The 24,132-nt window shown below is 42.3% G+C and overlaps 1 protein-coding gene across 1 annotated transcript; it reads right to left on the bottom strand.

Moving 5' to 3' along the window:
- Positions 1-1,310: 1,310 nt before the first annotated feature.
- Positions 1,311-23,857, bottom strand: c6.2 (complement component 6, duplicate 2). The gene is made up of 19 exons (XM_080756441.1): positions 23,715-23,857; positions 22,860-23,018; positions 21,838-21,997; positions 20,619-20,763; positions 19,926-20,070; positions 19,150-19,309; positions 17,566-17,760; positions 16,853-17,093; positions 16,299-16,421; positions 15,927-16,093; positions 15,072-15,297; positions 13,596-13,764; positions 13,385-13,496; positions 11,790-11,922; positions 5,914-6,111; positions 5,391-5,478; positions 4,262-4,497; positions 3,638-3,828; positions 1,311-3,127 (listed from the first exon to the last, which is right to left on the bottom strand). The coding sequence occupies exons 2-18, from the start codon at positions 23,009-23,011 to the stop codon at positions 3,650-3,652; spliced, it is 2,829 nt and encodes a 942-aa protein (XP_080612567.1). The 5' UTR covers positions 23,012-23,018; positions 23,715-23,857; the 3' UTR covers positions 1,311-3,127; positions 3,638-3,649.
- Between the last annotated feature and the right edge of the window lie 275 nt (positions 23,858-24,132).

Here is a 24,132-nt window from a genome sequence, read left to right as displayed (position 1 = left end):
GCGCCACCTACTGTGTGGGAGTGTCATCCAGTCAGTCAGAAGTTAAAGGGCCACTTCACCACAATTCCCATAATGCTTTGGTGCACTGCTCCTCCTTGTGGATAGGGGGGGGGGGGGGGGGGGCTGGTTACTGAGGCAACATGTAGTCCAAGGATGTAGTCCAGGAAGTAAGGGAGCCCAGTATCCATGACATCATGGACACTATGAAATACTAAAATATCTAGAAAACACATATTACCCACATAAAAACCCCCAGGAAAGTGTTTCTTGTCTCCCAAAACTGGTCAAACATTGGCCAAATTGTCATAAGAATTGTGAAAATAGCCAATCTACAATCTCACAACACCTCGTTGATAGCTTGTAGATATGCTATTTTCACAATACGTATCTGTGGAACCGAGTCAAACAAAATGCAACACAATGTAATGCCTCAACTCCCACTGTGCTTGTCAGGGTAGGGGGTCCCCAGATCCCAGTTCAAATATGTAAAGTTTGGGAACCCTTTAGTAGCTCTACTTGACAATGCTGCCATAGCCTAGGTAGGCCTATGTTGTTTATTAAAGCAGTGGTTCCCAAAGTGGGGTCCGGGGACCCCCAGGGGTACCTGAGGGAGTTCCAGGGGGGACCCATCTATTTTGTTCATGTTCATAAAGTGCTAAAGTGTTTAAAGCAGTGGTTCCCAAACTTTTTCATGTCAAGGACCCCCAAATTGACACTACTTAGCCTGTGGACCCCCATTTGAAAAGATATGCCAGGGACCCCCATAAGAGAAGACGTACACATTTAGACGTCTACATTTAGACGTCTACATTTAGACGTCTGTATACATTTAGACGTCTACATTTAGACGTCTACATTTAAAATTGCGGCCTGTGCCCAGCACCATGCCAAAGCTTTTTCCTGCAGGAAACACTGCTTGTGGTTGTAAATATATTGTTATCCGTGTTGCGAGGATGAGGGGGTACCTGGAAAAAGATCTACCCCAAAAGGGGTACCTGGTCCAAAAAGTTTGGGAACACCTGCCCTAGGGTAGGTAGCCTACCCTCACAAGAACATGCAGTGATCCTGGTCTCTAAACTACCTCCCCCTGGCCAGCCGGGGCGCCTGATGGAGGGGAAAGAACTGGTTGGAATAACGTGTTCCTTCCAACCGGGGAAACTCTCCCCTTTCAGGTGATAAGAAGCAGCTCCCAGATTGGCAGAGGAAGTGTAGCGCCCATGATTACATTAGATAATTGACATTGGGTGAAGAAATGAGTTACACAATCGTGGGATAAAAGAAAATAGAAAAGAAAAAGAAACGGCTGCTATTTGCAAAATAACAGATATTTATTCCTGTATAAAACAAAATGAAGATGCAACAATTGAGTTAAGCACTTTTTGAGTATGTTTAGGCCCTCAAGAGTGTGTTTGTAACGTGTTTGTGCACATACAGTACATGCGCGCGCACACACACACACACACACACACACACACACACAGAGAGAGACGTAGAGTTCTTATAACTCTATAAGGGGTTATAAGAACTCTACGGTTAAAGAACTCTTCAACCTTGTTCAGTAAAACAAGGTTGAATAGTCAAATAATTGTTATTCATAGAACTAGAATAATTAGATTTTTGTCAGCGATGGACATCACTAATACAGAGCAAAAAACATCAGATATAAAACAGCAAATACAAAACAGACAAATGAGAGTAAAATTTCTGTGCAGAATAATAAAAAACAAGTAGGCTGTAGGGCTGACCCATGTACTTAAACGCTTTGAAGCTTTGTTTAATGCCATAGGATTCCAAAATTAAATAAATCCCCCCTTTTTTTTTTACCAAAAAGCCAATCTACAAGCCCACAACATGTTGCAGTGATAAGTGATAATATAAAAAATGTTTACTATGAGTAGCCGTGACAACGTCTCATTGATTGAATGAATACCTTATTAGTCAGAAATGTAGACAGCACATGGTACAGTTTAACATTACATTTAAAAAATGAACAGATTGAAGCAGATGACAGATTGAAGCTGTGTGATCATTTCAATTTGAGTCTAAAAATATTTTGTCTGAAACTGAACTAAATGAAATCATAAATTATGATGCTTCATATATTGCAATCTATTACCCTAGCACACTATCCAAATTATATTAAGCACAACCGAATAGTTAAGGTTTAAGACAGGGTTTTTCACCTGTATGGGTTCTCATGTGCCTTGTCAAATCAGATATTTGACAAAAGCCTTTTCTACAAATTGTACAACTAAAAGGCTTTTCTCCTGTAGCCTATGCGCCATCATTAACTAGTGCTAACACCTTGGAAAGCATGAGTGTCTATTTCAAACAAAGTGTTTTTTGACTGGGGGGGGTCATATTTTTCAGCAGGAATTGCCTGTCATAATTTGATCCCCTAGTATCAGGTTGTATTTGGATGTTGATATTCATTAATCAGCCAACACTCCCCACTCACCAATCTTTTCCGATTGTTGCTGATAGGAGCAACCAAACCCATTTGCAAAGATATACATTTTCTATTGCAGTACCAGTACCTGTGCAGTAACGCCTATCACAGTAAGACACTGGTACACCTTTATGTTGCATTGTTTACAATCAGTGGTTCCCAAACTTTTTAGCTTGTGACCCAAAACATGAATTTGTCCCTGGGACCCAAACTAGTGAAAATAGCAGACCTACAAGCTTATAATGTGTCGCTTGTAGATCTTTTTCACTACTTCTACTTTTTAATTACTGAAAAAAGGTTGCATTTGTTTTTAATTCATGAAAAATGTAGCTTTGTTGGGGATTTTTTTGTATGAAATAATAATTAAAAACAAAATGTAGATAACAAAAAAATAAAGGAACCCATAAAAAACCCACAGATGGGCCCCAACCCAGAGTGTAGAAACATTGTGGTTTTCATTGTATTATTGGTCTAACCTTCTGGTCCAGTGCCACTGGTCGCTGCATATAAAGGCCTATTCATACTCCAGTTTTAGCTGATAAGGTGACCACCGAAAAATACAACATGGCATCACGCCATGGTCACCACTCACCTGATCACATCCCTCTGTTTTTTACTAACCACCGTTTCAGTCACCTTATCATCTAAAACTGGAGTATGTAGTATAATAGGCCTTAACCCTCTAACACCCGCATTAATTTCTACTTGCAAAAAAAAACTACTTTGTACTATTAGCACTGACACTAAAAAAGATGTTAAAAAAAATAAAAAAAATAAAGTTTGATGAAAAATTTATAATAATTATATAATAATTATATAATAATTATATAAATTAATAATTTACATTTGGGGGATATCTTTCACAATAATGAATAAAACATGTTCTAGACATTCTAATGATGACAAAAAAACATATATTACAATTATTTTACCTACTTTTATTAGGGTAAAGGTCAAAAGTTTTAGGTTAAAAAATGTTCAAAATTGCACAGAGTCCAAGCATTTTTTATTTGTGTGAATTTCAGCCTCTGTGGGGGGTATTTATATGCAAATATCATGACTAATGGCATTGAATTGGCATTGCAATGAACATCACTGATGACATTTAGGTGAAAAAAAAACAGAAAAAAATAATAATAATTTAGTAATTAGCTAAAAAGCAACTCTGGGTCAGTGCTAGAGGGTTAAGGGTCAAGGTGATCATCTAGCCTCACAGTTACCTTCGTGGAGCATCTCAAAGTCATAGTTTAAGCACTTGAGCGCGGCCATTTGACACAGGTTCATGTCCTTGTTTCTGTTGCGTAGCTTCAGGCAGTACTTGCTGTCGTCCGTGCCTCTGTGGCAGTCCAGTGACGCTATGCACTCGCACCTCTGGTGCGCTGAGAAAAGGAGAGTAAATAAAACATAGAAATGAGTCAGAAGCTCAACGCAGTTAAAACATATACCGGTACACTGCTACCGAGGTAAAGCAGTGCTTCAAACACGTGAACCCATCATAGTGTCCCTATTGTGGGGCAAACATTCGGCCCAAAATTGAAGATGTACAAGCTCACATAAATTATAGATAGTCTATTTTCAATCTATCTGGCCCAAAAAAATTGGTGAAATCAACACACTGTCCTTGTTCTTTTTTGACAAGTTGGTGAGTGCTACATGTACAATATTAGTAGTGTGTACATGTATAAGTACATTGTACACATGTTTTCAGCGTTTAGCACCACAGAAGGCTTTAATTCTGCAAAGGCACATGCAGTGCACCATACTCTTCCTTTGCAAACGATTGAGGGCTTACAGTACGCTGTTAACACTCACCAGAGCAGGTTTCCCATTCGTAACAGCGGTCCATTCCACAGGGCACGTCCGTTGAGCTGATGGTGGACATCTGGGCTCTGAACCGGGCCCAGTCCAGTTTGCCGTCATCACACTCGCCCTCGTTGACAAAGAAAAGGGGATCGCCGTGGCATCGGCCGGCGTGGAACGAACAGATGGACATGTGTACTGTGACGTTCACATCCACATTTAGCACGCAGATGGCTTCCTTAAACCAGCTGAAATCATATAATAGGGAAGTGTCAGAGGTGGAAAAGGAACTCTGATTATTTACTTTAAAAGGTATGGTAAGTGATTTTCTTTGGTTTAAAATGAAATCTAAAATGAAAGCTAAATCTCTATATTCTGATAGTACTCATTGCTATAGATTAGGGGCGGCAGTGGGTCAGCGGTAGAGTGGCCGTATGGAAACCGGAAGGTTGAGCAAGACGCTGAACCCATAATTGTTCCCGATGAGCAAGTTGCCTTGCATGGTTTCCTCCACTATTGGTGTGTGAATGTGTGGGTGAATGTAATGCACAATCTATGTGAAGTGCCTTGGATAAAGGTGCTATATAAATGCACCATTTACTATAGAGTGTTTGTTCAGTAACAGGAGTGTCCTGTTATTCTGTCATTTTGTAAAAACAGAATGACAAAATTGTACTTTTATCTTAGATTTCTTTCCCCCCACAACTGAGAAAATACATAGCATAGTGAAGAACAAATTATAAAACTACACAGCGGAGATACAGTATGTCAACTGTAGAGAACAGTGGCTTCACTCAGCTTCTGAGCTCTAAGAAATGTCATATTGCCTGGGCCATGGCTCAGTGGTCCAGGCACCTTGGCTGGTAATCCAGTATGGCAGTGTGCCGCGGGTTCGACTCCCAATCCTGACGGCCTTTACTGCATGTCTTCCCCCCCATCTCTCTCCCCATTTCCTGTCAGCCTACTGTCTGTCCCTCCATAAAGAAATTAATAAAAATAAAGGCAAAAGCCTATATATATATAAATGTCATATTGATATTATTTATATCCTTCCTATTGATAATGGACAAAGCCCTCAAATTCCATTGCAAATGATCTTGCAATAAGACCACTGATAAAACCAATATTGAATGTCACTTACAGGCAGCTCTCACGTCGAACGCAAACACACTGACCGCCCTCTAGTGTCTGTCCCGGGTCACACTGGTCCTGAGGCATATATGGATTTTCTAGACAAATCACAACAATATTAATTTGTTTGATTCAGATTTTGATATACGGTACTGTATATTTTACAGTATTATTGATGTTGAAGAAAAAAAGAAGAAAACTGTATTTTGTATATATGGAGATCAAGTGCAGGTTCTTTTGAGAGAGAAACAACAATCCTGTTGTGTTCCATTAGGATTGGTACACACTACACAGTGAAAACCCTCAGTGTTCATTTATTAATTTGTAACTCTGTAAATGTAACCAAATGTCAGAGTTAAATTAATACTAAGGATTCCCCAACTTAATTTCATTGATGAATTTAGTACAATGGAACGGAAAAAGTTTTTTTGTGTGTTACCTTTTAGCATAAACTTTGACTGTATTACCTGTACTGTTAACAAACGTAATAATAAAGTAATCAATCAATCAAAAAGAGATGAGGTTTACTGTACCATCGCTGCAACGTAAGTCAGCAGGTAACGGCGGCTCCCAGGTGAGTGCCTCGGTGCAGGTGTAAAAGCCTCTTGGAATTGGGGCCAGGCCCGGCTCCTTACAGTTGAGGCCAAAGGAGTCCCTCACGCGGTACACCTCTTTGGTCGGGTACAATGTCATCGACTCGGGCACGTTCTCAGGAGCAAAGCACAGCTTCTCTGAAAGACAAGGAGAGTAAGAGTAAGAGGCTGACTGATCTAATTGTTTGGGGGTGCAACTTCAGGGTGTATGAAATTCTATTATGTATTATGAAAGAATAGAAAAGGCTAATCCTAGTTTGTTTAAAGAGAGAACAGTGTTGTCACTGCTGTTGTATCCTAATTCCTACTGACAAATATCACCCTCTCTCCCTCTCCGGAACACGGGACAATTGTGTTCATATAGACGCTCGACAAAGCCGTATGCAATTGCACGGCGGTGGATTTGCGCAGTTCGTTTATGAGCCTCACTGCACTTGGGAAAAAACTGTTGGTTGTCCTTGCCCTAATACTGTACCTTTTCCCTGAGGGTAGGAGCATAAACAGGCCGTGGGAGGGATGATGGGGGTCCCCAATGATGCTGGTGGCTCTTCTGGCACAGCGCTTTTTATAGAGCTTCAACAAGGGGGGAACAGAGGCACCAATGATCCTCCCAGCTGTCTTCACCACCCGATTCAGCTGGTGTTGTTCCTGTGCCTTGAGGCTGCCGAACCAGGAGGTGAAGCTGTAGGTCAGGATTGACTCTATGGTGCCCCTGTAGAAGGTGGTGAGGAGGGGAGTGGGAAGGCCCGCCTTCTTGAGCCTCCGGACGTCAGCTCCCGTGGCAGATAGAACGGTCGACAGTTTACAATCATGAGCTCTACTTGTGGTGAGCAGTGTGTCGATACCACCCTGGGGTCTTGGCACCAGTGCATATACATTTATACACTCCCAGAGTTAATATATAACGATTACAATAATAACAATTAAAATAACCAATTATAGCAAAATGAGGGAGGTGGTGGGTCAGTTCAGAATAATAATCACTAAACAAATCAGCATATAGGCTTAAACTGTGATTTATTAAATCAAAAGAAAATCAAGTGCTCTATCACAAAATGTCCACTTAATCAGATCAAAATTAAATAAAACTCTCAAAAGGTAGTACTGTCCAAACTAAACTCAAGTGTCCAAACTAAACTCAAGTGTCCAAAAATAACGCAAATCCAAACCAGTAGACTCGAGTGTGGCCAGTCTCCTCTGGCCACTCTTAAACTCCTTGGGAAAAGTCTGGTCAAATATCCAATATCCAACTCCAGGAAGGGAAGAAGTTCTCTAAATCCAGAGGTATAATCCACATCCAAGGGAATAATCCAAATTCAAGGGAACAATCCAAAAGGGAAAGAAAGGCAAGAACATGGGAAATATTCCTCTTGCCCACAGCAGCAGCCTGTCTGTCTCCCTGCTCCTTCACTCTGCACTGCCTGAGTCAAACTCCCCAGGTGGCCCAAACATTGTGATTGCCCATCAACCCCAGGTGAGCTGTGGGCGGGGCTTCACAATCACTGCCGGTTGCCCTAGCAACCCATGTATCCAACTGGCTTCTTGTAGCATATAGTCCAGTAGATAATTAGAAATATTTCATAGCGCAACGGATTGGTAGAAAATAATAAAATACATGAAAAATGGTGCATAGCAAACAAAAAATGCATGGAACCAATGTGACTTTGGGCACAGATGTTACATATTCCCCTCCCCTAATGGAAGAGGCTCCTTGGGGCCAAAGTAAGCCTTCAGGTTCTGCACATGATATACATCACTATGGTCTTTCGGCCCTAGAAGTGACACAGAATAGTTGACAGGGCCTAACCTTTTCTGTATCTTAGCAGGGCCCTTCCACTTAGGTGCGAGCTTGGCCATGAAACCTGCTTCTGCTTTGGACAGGGGGTGGTCTCTGATCCACACTAGATCCCCAGGTTCAAATGTGACCTGCCCACGCCTGAGATTGTAATAGCGACCCTGTTTCTCTTGAGCCTTTTCCACATGCTGTCTGACACTCTCCACTAACCTCTTCTGTCTTTCCAGCAATGCATAAGTGCTCTCGTCAGGGTCAGGGGCTCGGCACAGGGCCCTCTCCAGTGGGCCTTTCAGTTTGCGTCCCAAGGCTACTTCTGCTGGAGTGAAGCCCGTGTTGAAAGTTGTCATAAGTAGGAATTGTAACGGCCTACAGAAATAATAAGACCTATCATCATCCACTACCATAGTGTCAAGTCTCAACACATCCCTTCAATTCAGTCCCATCCACCGATCAAACGAACATGTGCTCGTAAACAGCTCCACCCACCTCCATGATCCACCACATGAAGAGGTTTACAGCCAGGAACCTGTAAATTGAAGTTTTGTCAGGAATCGGCATGGCGCAGCAGGCCCAGAGCAAGATGGGTTCAACAATCTACAACCTACTGGAAAAGCATAGGCTGGAGTCGTACTACAATCAATTCATTCAGTTCGGTGTGAAAGATGAGAGAGATTTCATTGATGGTGTTACAGATGAAGACGTGAACAGCATGGGCTTTACCCAAGTGGAGAAAAACCGTTTTTCGAAAATGAAAGACGAAATTGAAACGTTCAGAGCCCCGGCGAAAAAAATCTTGAAAATGGAAAAGTCAATGGAGCCATTTTGCATCCAGTACAGATACCCCCATTGTCCTGAACCGAAATGTATCGGGGATATGGACCCTGCACGAAACACAGTTGAAGATCTGATGTTAAGGATCTGCTACCTGGAAAACGTTGGGAATTCGAAACGTGTCTGCCTATACACAGTTGATGGAATGCCATTGACTGATGACCCTTTCTTCAACACATGGTCTTTAAGAGACCGACACATCGAAAATGGAGCAGAATTGTATGCCATATTTACACCAGTGGAGAACCTGAAGCGAGTCCCTGCAATGCAACGGCAACAAGCTCCAGATGTCTTGGGAGAAGATACTGTTCGATGTCACATCATGCTGAGGGGAAACTTTGAAGTCAAAGTGGACTTGGCAACTGACACAATCAACACCTTGAGACTGAAGCTTGCAAATGAAAGTGCAATCCCAAAACATGTTCTCCATTACAGTGGTGAGCATACCAGTGGAGAGACACTGCAAAGTTGTGGCGTCTCTGAGGAGTCGACGCTGGACTTTACTTTGTCCTCATTTTGCGGACCGGCTCCATCGACTAATGAAGTCTTCATCAATGACGTTGTGCCGTCAGTCCAGCAAACACCCAAAGGACTGAGTGTGTTCTTCTCCGCACTTTATGCAATTAAAAGAGCGGAATCAGGAGATGGATTTCTGAACGTGATTGCATACATACGAAGACTGACTGGATGCAACCCTCTGGCCCAAGCCTTGTACCAGTTGCGCTACAGGAACGACACCTGGACTGTGACGAGGACTCAGAAGATTGCCATCGTTGAAGGCCTGTACGCACTCTTTAGAGAACTTTTGCCGAGACTGGGGGGAAAAAGAGGTGAAAAGACCATTGAGGACCTTGACGTCTTTGCGAATTCCACATACTGCTGGGCCTATATTTTCACTGAAGCAGAGAAAGAAACAGCCGATTTTGAGAACTACGCGCCCATTCATCTCAGGTCAGATGAAGACGTACGTTTCAGTGACCCAGTCCGAGTGCCTGGATTACCGTGTGTCTTTGAAAGATCATGTGTCCTCCAGAAAATCAAAGATGGACAGAGACTTCCTAACTGCACTGAGAGGAACCTGCAAGCAACGTCACTAAAGAGAGCGACAGACATTGAGAAGATCTTGCTCAGTCTGCCTCCATTCATCAAAAGACATAATCTTTGGATTAGTCACGGCTGTGTTCAGGGTCAAAATTTTCAGGTTGATATTAAGAAGACCTTTGACGGTATGGCCGAAGGACTGAAAAAATTCCCTCACCTGATGGTGACTCCACCACTACATTTTAAGAATGTAGGAGTGGACCGGCATCTACTTGTTCTACTTAGTGAAGGCCCGCGCCGCCGTGCTTCTGGAGGAAGAGTACCAGAGGGCGCACGCCGAGCTCCACCAAATCAGGAGCGACGTCGCGGTGATGATCGCGCTCGTCGAGGAGATCGAAGAGAGGCGGCGAGCGGCCCAGGAGCAAGCCCAGCGATCCACGGACCGGCTGGAGGCCGACATCGCCGTGCTCCAGTACCAGCTAACCTGGCTCCAGTACCAGCTAACATGACCCCCATGGCTTTGGTGAATGAGTTGGCCCGTTTCAACAAGATCCAGCCCGAGTACAAGCTGCTCCGTGTGGAAGGCCCCGCCCACTCCAAGTGGTTCACAGTGCGTCTCACTCTGGGGGAGCAGCATTGGTTGGCGGACGGCACCAGAATCAAGAAGGCCAAGCAGACTGCTGCTACCTCCGCCCTGGCCGAGACCACCCTGCCCAAACCTACTGTCAGGCCCCCCCGAAACAAAGCTGGCGTGGGCGCGGCGGAGCTTCACCCTCCACATCACTCCCGACACGGTCTCCGCAGCCGCCCTCGTGCTTGGGAAAGGCTTGCTCGTGCCCGGGAAAGGCTTGCTCGTGCCCGGGAAAGGCTTGCTCGTGCCCGGGAAAGGCGTGCTCGTGCTCGGGAAAGGCAGGAAAGGCATGATGACCTGTAGTAAAATCTCATGACATTTAATGGACTAAAACTAAACCAACACGCAACACATTCCCCGGCGACTGAAAACTAAGTGAAAACTATTCAAGAGACTATGACTAAAAAAAAAAAGTTAAATAGAAACTTTGCTGCCAAAAACAACACAGGTCAGAGGAAACACGGACTGGAAGCTGAGAGCCGTCAAGAAGTCCTTCAAACACGACAGGAAGCAGCAGGTGGCGATCTGGTCGCTGCAACTGGATAAGCGCGGAAACTATTCGTCCTTCAGAACCAAAAGGGCGGCGGCGACCACCACCACGACCCCTCTCTTCCCGAGCACGAGGCCCGAGAGTCTAAATATTACTTTCTCGTTCTTGTTTTGCTTGTTTATGTAAGATGTTCTCCAAACTAAACTCAAGTGTCCAAACTAAACTCAAGTGTCCAAAAATAACGCAAATCCAAACCAGTAGAGTGTGGCCAGTCTCCTCTGGCCACTCTTAAACTCCTTGGGAAAAGTCTGGTCAAATATCCAATATCCAACTCCAGGAAGGGAAGAAGTTCTCTAAATCCAGAGGTATAATCCACATCCAAGGGAATAATCCAAATTCAAGGGAACAATCCAAAAGGGAAAGAAAGGCAAGAACATGGGAAATATTCCTCTTGCCCACAGCAGCAGCCTGTCTGTCTCCCTGCTCCTTCACTCTGCACTGCCTGAGTCAAACTCCCCAGGTGGCCCAAACATTGTGATTGCCCATCAACCCCAGGTGAGCTGTGGGCGGGGCTTCACAATCACTGCCGGTTGCCCTAGCAACCCATGTATCCAACTGGCTTCTTGTAGCATATAGTCCAGCAGATAATTAGAAATATTTCATAGCGCAACGGATTGGTAGAAAATAATAAAATACATGAAAAATGGTGCATAGCAAACAAAAAATGCATGGAACCAATGTGACTTTGGGCACAGATGTTACAAATAATAATAATAATATATATATATACGATTTATATAGCGCTTTTCTAGGTACCCAAAGTCGCTTTACAGAAAGAAGTACAGACATATTTATTAGAAAACAAATTAAAAGGTTTAAAAGGTTAAAAACTAGAAATAAAAATCAAAAGAGGGGCAAACAAACATTTAACAAAGTTAAATTAACATTGATTTTACAATATTAATTGAGGCCTATTGCGTGTGTGAAATTGATGGTCCTTGAAATGAAGGACCACGTTCCATACTTACTGATGCACTGTCCTTTTGGCTGAGTCCAGGTTCCATCAGGAAGACAGTTGACGTACTGGAACCCGTCCAGTTCGAATCCTGTGAAACACTGGAACGACTCGGCTTCTCCAAAGTCATAGTACGGCTTGGCTTTCTGACGGCGTGAGAAAAGGAGGGGGGTTAATATGGAATAATAGCCCTACAAATAAAAATATAATACCATAGTAATAATAATAATATAGAATCAAAAGTGGTTAATCTGTTTTACCCGTTTAGACCTGGAACCCCGGGCCCTATACGTAAACCTTTCAATCCGTTGCAATGTAGGCATCAGCATATGGCAACATTATTGTTTTTGTCATTTTTGAATAAATACTTGATGTTTTTCAGAAAACGTAGGTCAGGATTTAGAAGGCGTTTATAGAATCGGCCTCAGGTGTCAGGTCTAAATGGGTTAACCACTGAAACCCTAAATATGTACAGTACATCCACTCTTTGAAAATAGCCCGTCTACAGCTTTAGGTCTGCAATTTGTGAATACATTTTCCAAATGACCACAAATCTCATATGGGAGTCCATTATGGGCACAAATAGGAGATCTTGACATGAAAAGGTTTGAGAGGTTTGAGAGTCCCCTAGGGTAGATACCCTCACAAAAACATGCAGTAATCCTGGTCTCTAAAACTACCTCCCCCTGGCCAGCCGGGGCGCCTGATGGAGGGGAAAGGAACTGGTCGGAATAACGTGTCCCTTCCACGCGCTACGTCCGGCCGGGGAAATTCCCCTCTGTCAGGTGAAAAGAAGCAGCTTGGACTCCTCATGCATAGAAGGAGGCATGAGGTCAGTCCGCTGCCCCCCCAGGTTGGCAGAGGAAGTGTAGCGCCCAGGATTACATTAGATAATTGGCACTGGGTGAAAAAGAAAACTGGGTTACAAAATCGTGGGATAAAAATTAAAAAAGAAAAGGTTTGAGAGCCATCGGTCTAGTACAGTGGTTCCCACATGTTTACATGAAAAGGTTTGAGAGCCATCAGTCTAGTACAGTGGTTCCCACATGTTTTAAAGGTTTGAGAGCCATTGGTCTAGTACAGTGGTTCCATCGGTCTAGTACAGTCATGGTTCCCACATGTTTTAAAGGTTTGAGAGCCATCGGTCTAGTACAGTGGTTCCCACATGTTTTAAAGGTTTGAGAGCCATCTGTCTAGTACAGTGGTTCCTACAGTGGTTCCCACATGTTTTAGCCTAGTCTAGTACAGTGGTTCCATCAGTCTAGTACAGTGGTTGAAGGTTCCCACATGTTTTAGCCCGTGACTCAAAAGAGAAATTGTATGTCTCCCCGGCATCCAAACTAGTGAAAATAGCAGATCTACAAGCTCACAACGCATTGCTTCACGTCGCGGTGTGAGCTTGCAGATCGGCTATTTTCACTACTAGTTAAACATTCGTTTTCTAATTCATGGAATTTCTTTAAAAATCTTTGAATTACTTTTTATTTCAGCAAAAATAATAATAATAATTAAATGTGTTCGCGACCGACGAATCGGTCTCAGTGTTTTGGTGTGGTCCAGTGGTCTAGTAGTAGTAACATGCTGGCCACAGGCTTGTCACAACGTTACCAGCAGATAACTGTTGCCTGGCCTCGTGGGTCTCAGGCAGCCCTGCACACCAGGAGGCAGCTCATCCACCCAGCCCTCTGCGAAGTCATCGTCATTGTCACAGGTGTCTTGTCTGTATAGGGAAACACAAACACACAGGGCCTATATTGACAGTCTGTCTCCCTCTCTCTCCTACTTTCACCGTCTCCTGTTTATTCAGCGTTCCTCTTACTTTTCAAACAGAGATATGTGGCAATCCTCCACCTCTTTGCTGAGGCCCGGGCACGGCGTGCCTCCGTTCATGGGACGAGGGTTGTCACACTCTCGCGTCCGCTGCCTCTTCAGGACAGCTGAACAGCTAGACCAAGGCCCCCAGCAGCTCCAGAAGCCATCCACCGCCTCTGGACAAACATGCACCAAATATGGACACATATGTCACATTCATTCTGCGTAATTCCGGCCGCACGGTTTACCCAAGCCCAATATTCAAAATATTTCCGTTACGCATTACCATGGCGACGTAATTCACAATAAAAAACGGCAAAAATCTCCATTGAAAGTCAATGGGGAGAAACAGGAAAACACGTAACTGTCATTTTTCAACCGTTTTGGTCGCGGGGCGGCTCACTGGAACCGTCCATCCCCCTGGATGTTCCGTGAAACTCCACTGCGTTTGTGCTTGCATGCGTGGGTGCGTGCGTGTGAAGGGAATTATATTTTGACCCATCTGTATGGTGGAGTATGTTAATAAAATATAGGTATAACCCCTAGATTATTTTCACAATTTTTGCCTCTTACTTATATGATTTGACAATTTGGTCAATGGTTGATCAGTTTTTATAGTATAGTTTGTTGATTACTTTTGATGCAGTAATGTTCTTTTTTTCTGTTGGGACCCACATGTTGAGAACCACTGACTAAGTAACACAACTGTGATGGTTGTTTTTATTATGGTCTCCAATGCTCTTCTACTGAGATCGTGTAGTAGGGTTTGGTCTGACCTCTACTGGTTGACAAGTGGTACTGCATGAAGGGCACATTCTCCCCATAAAGTATAGTAGCTGACTGTGCTCAGTGGTAAGAATGGAATGAAACCATACATATTCTGGGAAAACTTTAGCACAACATAGCACAGTGCTACTCAACCCGCATGCGTCCCTGCTTAATGATCGTATAATGAACAGATTATCACAAGTGAAAAAACCTGTGATAATCTGTTCATTATATACTTGATGGAAATGTGTCTTTTTACTGTGTGTTTCCTTAATTTTTAGACTGACGTCATGTAGTCTGTTACAAAATAAATTTGTAAATGTTTCAAAATAATACTGACGTCTCATTTTTAGCTTGTGGCCCCTGAGCCATCTTAAGTTGAGTAGCCCTGATATAGCAGATCGATCGACTTATATGTTCAGCATGTAGAGCAGTGGTTCTCAACCTATGGGTCACACGATTTTTGCGGGTCCCCCGATGACAATTTAAGGACTTTCTTTTTAATGTTTGTTTTATGGCTTTCGCCGCCCTAGAAGATAGAAGGAAAACATCACTAATATAAAGCCCCGAGGGTCCATTTGGTTCCATTTGTACACTCTCAGAGTGTAGAAGTAGGTATTGAGCTGTGCTTTAAAAATGTGTACAGTCGAAGATATCGTGTGTTTTAGTTGTATGGCTGGGGATGGTCCTTGAAATTAAAACAACAACCACTGACCTGAAGTATAGTCTGGGGCTCTTTTCTCACAGTTGTCACCAAAAGTGCCGGTCTGGCAGATGCACTTGCACTCGGTGCCAGAGAGGACCGCCCGGGCGTTGTTGGGACAGGGAGCGCACTTACAGGAGTCGAACTCCTGCAGGTACTGCAGCAATGCCGTCCGCAGGTGTCTCCGCTTCGTAGCGGCACACGGGATCCCCCGGACCAGATTAATGATAGGCCGCAACTAGATGCAAATACACAGACAAGTAAGACTCTGAAATACGTTGAAGCATTATAGTAAAACAATAAATGATAGATATGATAGAAAAAAAAGAAAAAGACAAATAGCTAGGAAATGATATGTACTGTATCTTGGGATGCACGGTGTGGATTTTTCTGTCTACACATACGTCATGACTCCTAGTGTGAGCGAATATGGGAAGGGGATCAATGTCACAGGATTACTAAATTGACCTGGCAAAAACTCAGATGTGTAGAATATAATTATTGGCAGAATCGAGAAAGGTTTTTAAATATTGTGCGCCCCTGTTAAAAATAATTCACAAGATCTGTGGTTGTTATCAAAAATAGTCGATCTAGCCGCTGTGAGCTTGCAGATCAATTATTTTTGGTGAATGTTCCTCCCAGAATAGGAATGCTGGGGTTTAAGAGGTTAAACTATATATATAAAAAGGTATAAAAAGTATAAAAGGTATTTTCAGTCTGTCCTAATGGAAACAAATATTCTCTCCAATTTTCCTTGTGAAGCATTGTATCTCTGGGGGAAAGATTTATGTACCATTAGTGGATGTAAAATATATTTACAGGGGTGACCTGAGCCAAGAAAGTTTGAGAACCTCAGCCCTAACTAACCTCATACTCCACCACACGAGGGTTGACTATGAGGGTCTTCAGCCAGTCCTTGTATGCATCTGAGCTGGGCAGGGTGCCTTTCCTCTCCACAGCCAGCCTCATAGCTTGGCCCGGTAATCCTCCTCTCACCATGGAGAAGGACTTCTCTGATGAGCTGATGTAAGACCCTGACGGTTGCACACATTATAACCCATTAAAGATGGTCGATACTACAAATGCCTTCTAAATCAGTAGTTCTCAAACATTTGTCGAATATTTTCACAAGATTTTTCAAAAATGCTTAAAAACAGCAGATGTACAGTACAAGATCGCAGCGCGGTACGAAGTGACGTGTTGCACCTGGCTAAAAAAGCCATAATTGTTCAAATTTACCTGCATAGTTCTCCGTCATCTTGTTGGTATGGCATCGTTCGGAGTGGTCGTGTCGATTATAGACAATTAAGACGACGGTGGTCTCTTTTTTAAGACAACCTGCAGTCTGCTCTAATGTTTGACCTTGGAGGAGAGGAAGCAAATAACATGTTATGCTCCATTCATTTCACTCAGTCCTCATGCAGCACATTGTGCCACACGCATACTGTATGAATACCAGTGGTAGAAATAGTATAGGCATTATAGGGGTTAACCTCAAACAAATTGCAACAGAAACTGGGTGGTCATTGACGGGAGCACCACTGCAGTATGGTTGTACAGAATCAGAATAAGAATCATCTTTATTGTCACAGTTTTACGAGTAAAAAAGTGGGTGAAATTAGTTTTGTGCATGGATCCCATCGTGTTATTTTTAGATCAAGGCAAGAAAGAAAATAGTGTCTCTCTTAATAACAATAGGCTACAAGAAAGGGGTTTCCAGAAATGCACAAGGTTGTTTCAAAAACAGCACAACCGTGGGGTCTCTCTCTTATCTCATTCACAGGCTGTTGCACCTGAGGTTTTGAGCTCCTCGCGGCTGTACTGGTAGAGCAGGTCGTAGTGTCCTCCCATGGTGCCGGAGGCGTAGTGGTGCGTGCCGAAGAGCTGGAAGATGTCCCGGTAGAGAGGGTAGTTGTAGTCCAGCGGCAGCGCGTGGAGGAACTGGAGGAAGGGCCCGTCCAGGATGAGATCGTCGCTCCTCAACTTGAACGTGGACACTGGCAGGATCAGATTCACCCGGATGAACGAAGACGCCTGTAGATGATTACAATTTAGGGCATTTAGCATAGGGGTGTGCTGAAATATCGATATTGCGATATATATTGATACGTCCTCCCGCGATAAATAATCGATAGATTATTAAAATATCAAAATAAAAATAAAATAATTTGAAATAAAATAATTTGAAATAAAATAATTTGAAATAAAATAATTTGAAATAAAATAATTTGAAATAAAATAATGTTCTTCATAATGAAGTGATGAACAACATGTTTAGAAAAGGAGGAAATGACAGCTAAAATAAAGCAAATCCCACTCTCACATTCCACAGCAACCAGAAGTACTGAATTACTGGATGGTGATTTGTCCAAACAGCTTTGTGGGAATACAACATGCTGAATGCATGCTTCCTTGTAGATTGGTATTTGAAAATGATACAGGATAAATTTTTGGGGAACCATGTATTGACTGCGCGCATGGCTACAAGTACTAGAGTTATGGTTGCCTTGGTTTTGGAGGACTTGAAAGCGGCGTCGTACTTCCTGGAAGAATCCCTGCTTCCGCTTCCTCCCAATAACAAGAAGCCCCATTTATTTCTGGCCCCTACGGAGCTGCTCTCCGTAGGATGAACCACGCTGACGTCGACGACCTGAGATTCCAGCGGCCGAGGATCTATGGAAAAGTGCTCTGGCTTTCCCACCTGTAAGACAGCAAGCGGCATGACATGTGTCAACAACACCGTATCACTAACCATAAAGCTACTAGCAGTACTTCTACTATAGTACAATTAAATACAAAAAAATCATGAATAGCCTTTCTCTATATGTTGAGCAAACATTCAGCCAAATATAGCTGATCTACAGGATCATCTAAATACATCTGAATGTTTAGCACGTTTAGTTCCGTAATATAATTCAAAAGGTGATATGCTTTCGATTCATTGCAGATAAAGTGAAATATTTCCACCCTTTTTTGTTTATTTAATCTTTGGTGATTGCACAGGGCAAAGCTACACAAAACTGGCGGCGGCGGCGATGCGATGTTATGTGATGCGATCTGATATATAAATATTCATGTATGTATGTTTACATCAATTTTCATGTTTCACTTTCAATCAATCTGTATATCTGTAGGACTGCAGAAGGCTATCAGAAATGACTTTGGACAGACAAAACTTAAGTTAAACTTGCAGAGTGACAGATTACTTTACCTGGGTTACATCTTCTGATAGTGCTGACTGCTGACATGACATAATAATCCCATAGTGTTTCATTAGCAAGACATACGGAACGTGACAAAATAGTCTACAGCTGAGCTTGTTGTGCTGATGACAGGCAGCGCGCCATGAACACAGTAACACACACGTTGAAACAAGGTGGTAAAGATAACAAGGTCTCCTTGTTATCTTTACCACAAGGTGACATCACTGTCCACTCCTTGATGTCACTGTTATGCAACACGGAAGTAGTATGGACTTGAAGTTGTTTATAAACCAGTCATTAGCTATAAAATATAAAAAAATAAAAATAATAATACATCGCATGGATGCACCTGAGACGTATCCTCGGTGATGTATCCCAAGGTCATCAGGGTTTCGGGTCTCCCAACATCATACCCCTCACTCAGGTGACCCAGCCGGGGTGATCAAGTCCCGACTTATGTCCCAGTAGCTACCCTCGATCAGTCCCATTAGGGAAAAACCAGGGCCACACAATCCGTTCCTCCTGAACTACTCTGCCGGGACTGGGAGGTACCATTCATATAACTATGAATATGAAGCAGTCATTACTTGATAAAGTATGCACAGAGAAAATAAAATAATAAACAGGGATGACTAATATTGCCGATATTTTCGTCGTGTTATTAACACATTATGCCTAATTTTATTGTGATGCCCCCGCTGGATGGATTCATAAAGGTTCTCCAAATTAAAAAAAAAAGTATCATAAATTCGGGAGAAATAGATTAAAAACCGATAAATTAAACTATATTTTTCCGACATTACATTTTTATGCACATCCCTAATAATAAACAAATAACGAACGGTGATTAGGATGAATTATGCAAAGGAAATTGCAATGCTTAGTACCTTAATCTCGAAGGATTCAAAGTTGTAGGGCACGCGATAGTAAATGAGTTGTGGTAGCTCTTCCGGCTTGTAGTTTCTGGGTCTCTCTCGAACGCACCTGCCTCCCAGGAACAGGTTTCCCAGCACGCTTCTTCTGGACTCCTCTGCGATGGCATCAAACCTGGCAACCCCACGGTTCCACAACAAACAACATCAAACCTGGCAACCCCACGGTTCCACAACAAACAACAACAAAACCTGACTTAACCACTTAACTACTTGAAACCTAAACGGACAGTTCACCCAACTCCAAAATGACTTGTTGAGTGGTGCAACCACTCCTATAGAGCGTCGCAGTCCCGCCCCCTTTCATGACGACGTCAGGCCCAGGAAATAATTCCCAATGCATTTTTCCCATAGACATTTAAAAAAGTATTTATTTAAAGACCTTTTAAGCGTCGTAGTCCTACAAAGCCAACTCGAGTTGTGACAAATCATGACAACAAACACAATTTTTTGGGCCGAACAAATAATTAGAAAGAAGAAAAAAACGTTTTTTTTTTTGTTTTTCTTCTTTGTAATTATTTATTTGGTCCAACATATTGTGTTTGTTGATTTGTCACAACTCGAGTTGGCTTTGTACGACGCTTAAAAGGTCTTTAAATAAATACTTTTTGATGGAAGACATAATATGTAAGCATTCCATCTTTCAGTAAGAATTTGTTGAGTAGTAAAGTTGCTGTCATACAGTCTAAAACTCCCACGGCATCCCCACTCCTTCATTCTACAATGCCTACCCGAGTCCTATGAGTTCAGCTCCAGGGACCACCCCGCCGGTTGGACACTCTTCACCGGTCGAGGGACCACAGTTCTTCTCGTCCGAGTTGTCTCCACAGTCATTCTGGGCGCCGTTGCACGTTAGTGTCTGGTTTATACAGCGTCCTGTGATGGTGAGAAAACAGCTCAGATCGCTGAACCAATAGGATCCACCTGCCCCTCTAGACTAGAAATCACACACGCTGGGCAAGACTTGGGATATATCTGACACTGAAGTGCTTTTCTTGTTTACTTTCCCTCTCTATTTGTTCTATTTTCATCATGAATTGTTTCAAACTGTGATATTGATGTTTTTATTTTGTATCGATGTTTGTTCCACTGTTGTTCGTCCGGCTGTTTGAGAATTGAATGTTTAATGGACCACAATGGAAACAAGCCTTTGTCTTTTGTGTCTCATCCATTATTTGCTGCTTTAAAAATCATTAATCAAATTTTGCATCCATCAGTCAACCAATGCCATTTTCTGAAAACTGCAAATGGTGTACAAACAAAGAATTTGTTCACACCTGTAAAACATGACAATAAAGTTAAATTTAATTCACTATATATACTGTATACTTCTTTGACAAATAGCTTGTAGATCTGCTATTAGTCCAATCCCTTAGTTTCAACATGCAGGTTGCCGGGCTGAGCGTGATTAGAACATTACATACCATTTTCGCACTGAAACTTGTCCTTGCAGTCCACCGCAGGGATCTTGCATTCAGTGGAAGGATAACAAGGCCTATCCTCTTTCAGCTCCGGGTTGCAAGCAGCACCTCCAAACTGGGACGGTGTTCGGACATAGCGGATTCGAAGCTACAGCGGATAACAACAGCAGCATAAAATACAAAGACACAGTTCCAAAGTAAAAGAGAAGGACAGATTGAAAGGTGAACAGTGTACACTACAGTATATTCATGTTCTGATGATATCTGTGTGTGTGTGTGTATGTGTGTGTGTGTGTGTGTGTGTGTGTGGTCTTAAAGGTTTTATGACATTCATTTTCATTTATTTTTCTTTTAGGTTTTCAATTACACCCAAAAAACCTGAACTTTGAACATTCAGTGGATTTTCTGTGGTCTGAAGTTTTCTTTGGGGTTTGGAAGCCTTTTGAGCTACAATGAAAACAGGCAACACAGTGAAAACAGTGACATCTGCTGGCAAATCCCATTGACATATATGGGATTTGCAGGCTCTTACATCACAAACTGCCGGCAAATCAGAGCACCTGTTTGAGCCAGAAAACCCCAGATCACAGAAAATCTACTGAATGTTAAAAGTTCATGTTTTTTGGGTGCAATTTAGCTTAAAAAAAAGAACAATTCCAAAACCTTTTTTTTAATGTCACAATCCCTTTAAACATTTAAGCCGTTATGAAAAATTAGTGAAACTGATCTACAACTTGTATATCTGCGATTCCATTTTGTAATTTTTTAAATGTGAAAGATTGTGAACGCCTACAATGGGGACGAAAGGGGTTAAGCTTTGAAAGTCTAAATAAACAAATAAAGTAAAGAAAGACAGAATTTGTCCAGCCCTTTGTAATACAAACATTCAGATTAATAATGGCAGCATAGAAATTCAGTAATTCATTCTATTTTGTGAACACGTGCGCACATACATATCCGTGCTGTTGGGCAGAAACCTCATATCTCAACTTTTTATTCCTGCTATGTGAATTACCGATCACATCTAAATGTAGATGTGCTATTTTATTCATACTTTATTCAGTACTTTCTACTTTGAGTGAGTATAGTTTTACTATATACTTTTGTACTTTTACTCATGTAAATTTAGAATTCCAGACTTTTAATTGCAACGGAGTATTGATACTTTTACTCAGGTTAAACATTTGAGTACTTTTAACCACCACTACATGCGAATCCTTGCCTGTTTCTTGGCACACGGTGAGCAGGCCGACCACTCCCCATACTCTGTGAGCACACAGTTGATTGGACAGAACTGCTCGTTACACGCTCTGCTGCTCACTGATTTGCACAGCTGCTGGCAGCTGTTCTTCCAGTAGTAACCGTCATTATAGACAATATTCCTGCCAAAAGAGATGCGTAAAACATCATTTACACAACTTGCATGACCGAGACCAGAGTTACATTTGTTGGCATGCCGTGTTGTGCGGCCGAAATAGCAGCTCACCAAGCTCCCAACGGGCCGCAGGAGTGTTAATTTAGGGCTGACTATGTTATCATATAATCGTATATCGTGCAATCGTATTAAAAAAATGTTCTTCCTTACTTTGCATGAAGATAGGTCTCTGTATACTAGGTGACCCTACCTACAGGCCATAGTGCCAAATAAACAGGGTCATTATGTTGAACATTTATGGTCACTACTCTCAGAACAGAAACGAGACTTTCATTTAAAGATGTTTTTCTTGCCTTTCCACAACATTTGAAAATGTGCAAATGTAAAGACAGTGACAAGCATACTGACACAGAAGGACAGCTGGCTGCTGGCTCATCATTATAGTTTTGCAGCTAAAACAAACCAAAACATCTAACAGCAGCTACAAATAGCACATTAGCATAGTTACAGAGTGTTTAGAATTAATATGCCAATGTGTTGTTTTTATGTCGCACAGAACCAGCAGCAAAACAGTGACAGAAAATGTTGATAAGGGTATTAGACAATGAGGAAAGGCAGAAAAATGTTCGTCGACTACCTTTTTTTTCTGAGACTAAATATTGGCCTACTGACAATTTTGTCAACAAAAGCAAAACTAGACAAAAAAGGTTAACTAAAGGTTAAACATTTTAGATGACTAAAATATGACTAACTTAACAGAATTGTATTAAAAAGACGACTATAAAACTAAATCAAAATGTGCTGTCACAACACTGCCACGGTGCGTGCATTTTAAGCGTACAAGGTAGGTACAGTATAGGTACTAGTACCTGCGTCGATTTTGGTTGCCATTGTTGCATGTTCTGGAGCAAGCAGACCACGGTCCCCACGTGTAGCGATCGCAGAAGCAAGCCTGGACGATTGTCACCCAACCCAGGACCTGCAGTACCACCACGAGGAGGAGGCTGCTGCGAGGAGCCATGAGTACACTAGAAAAATACCCACATCTGTTACTAGGGCCGATTCTAAACAAAAAGGCTTCTAAATCCTAAAGGTTTTCACAAAAACCTGTTTCTATTCCACGCTATGAGCTTGTAGATCTGCTATTTTCAATAGCAAAAGTATAACATAATGCTGAAAACACCTACAGGGGTTCCCGTCCTGAATGAGTTAAGATTCAATACTGCAATGCAGCAACATATTGTGTGCTTGTAGATGGGTTGTTTATAAATGGCCTATATGTATAGGTCTGAAGTGGTTAATGTATTCAGCCCGGATGAAGACCGTATAGGTCGAAACATGTCGGTGCAATAAGGTTTTCCTACTTTTAACATCAAGTGTGCCCGGATCTCCCCTTTGTTCTATATGGTTAATGTATGTTTTGTAATAATAATCAAAATCTACAGTTCTACACAGTAACTAGTATTGCCTCTGAGATGTAGTGAAGTATTGGAAATTGGAATTACTCCAGTAAAGTAAAAATACCTCAAAATTGTAGTTAAGTACAGTACTTGAGTTCTGCCACTGCTAAACAGTGATGTAGTCCTGTCCCACACAGCAGACCACATGGCTAAAGACAAACCTATGTGGGGGTCTTTGCTCAACTATATTATAATGAAAATACCAAAAAAAAGAAAAAGCATGCAACCAAAGCATGTTTTCAGAAGATGCAAATGATGACTTACCAAGTAAGTTAAACAAAACAGAATCAATCTCTGCTGATGTCCTTCCCTGCAGGGATAAACCCAACGGTCAGTGTGTGGCTGACTGTGCAGACAAGAGGACCGACCCCCAAGTATGACCTCTCTCACTGCAATCTCATGCCTCGATTAAGTAAGCCTAAGTACTATGAAGGAGGATACTCCCCCTTGAATGCCCCCCCGCCCAGGACATTAAGCATTCACAGTGCTCCATCAGTCTTATCTTATCACAGTTGAAGTTCCATGGAAGTCTTACACAACCCCTGAACCCCATGTCTTTACGGGAAGTAAGACCCTCCGGAGGACGTTTCCCAGCACCAAATACCGTACATTCACCAGATGTGTTCAGTCACAGGACTTGAGAACTTGAAACACATCTCAAATCTGTGTACGCAAGCATTTG

The sequence above is a fragment of the Protomyctophum bolini genome, assembly GCF_963924005.1.
Source record: "Protomyctophum bolini genome assembly, chromosome: 22".
Lineage (NCBI taxonomy): Eukaryota > Metazoa > Chordata > Actinopteri > Myctophiformes > Myctophidae > Protomyctophum > Protomyctophum bolini.
This window is presented reverse-complemented; position numbering and strand designations above follow the sequence as displayed.

Bases quoted from the DNA above. Each gene is read 5' to 3' on its own strand.
- c6.2 (XM_080756441.1), bottom strand. From the start codon at position 23,011: ATGGCTCCTCGCAGCAGCCTCCTCCTCGTGGTGGTACTGCAGGTCCTG. The intron at 17,094-17,565 runs GCAACCATAACT...AATCATCTACAG, and splicing joins TCAAGTCCTCCAAAACCAAG to GCGTCTTCGTTCATCCGGGT. The intron at 3,829-4,261 runs GTGAGTGTTAAC...TCCTTTTCTCAG, and splicing joins CGAATGGGAAACCTGCTCTG to CGCACCAGAGGTGCGAGTGC.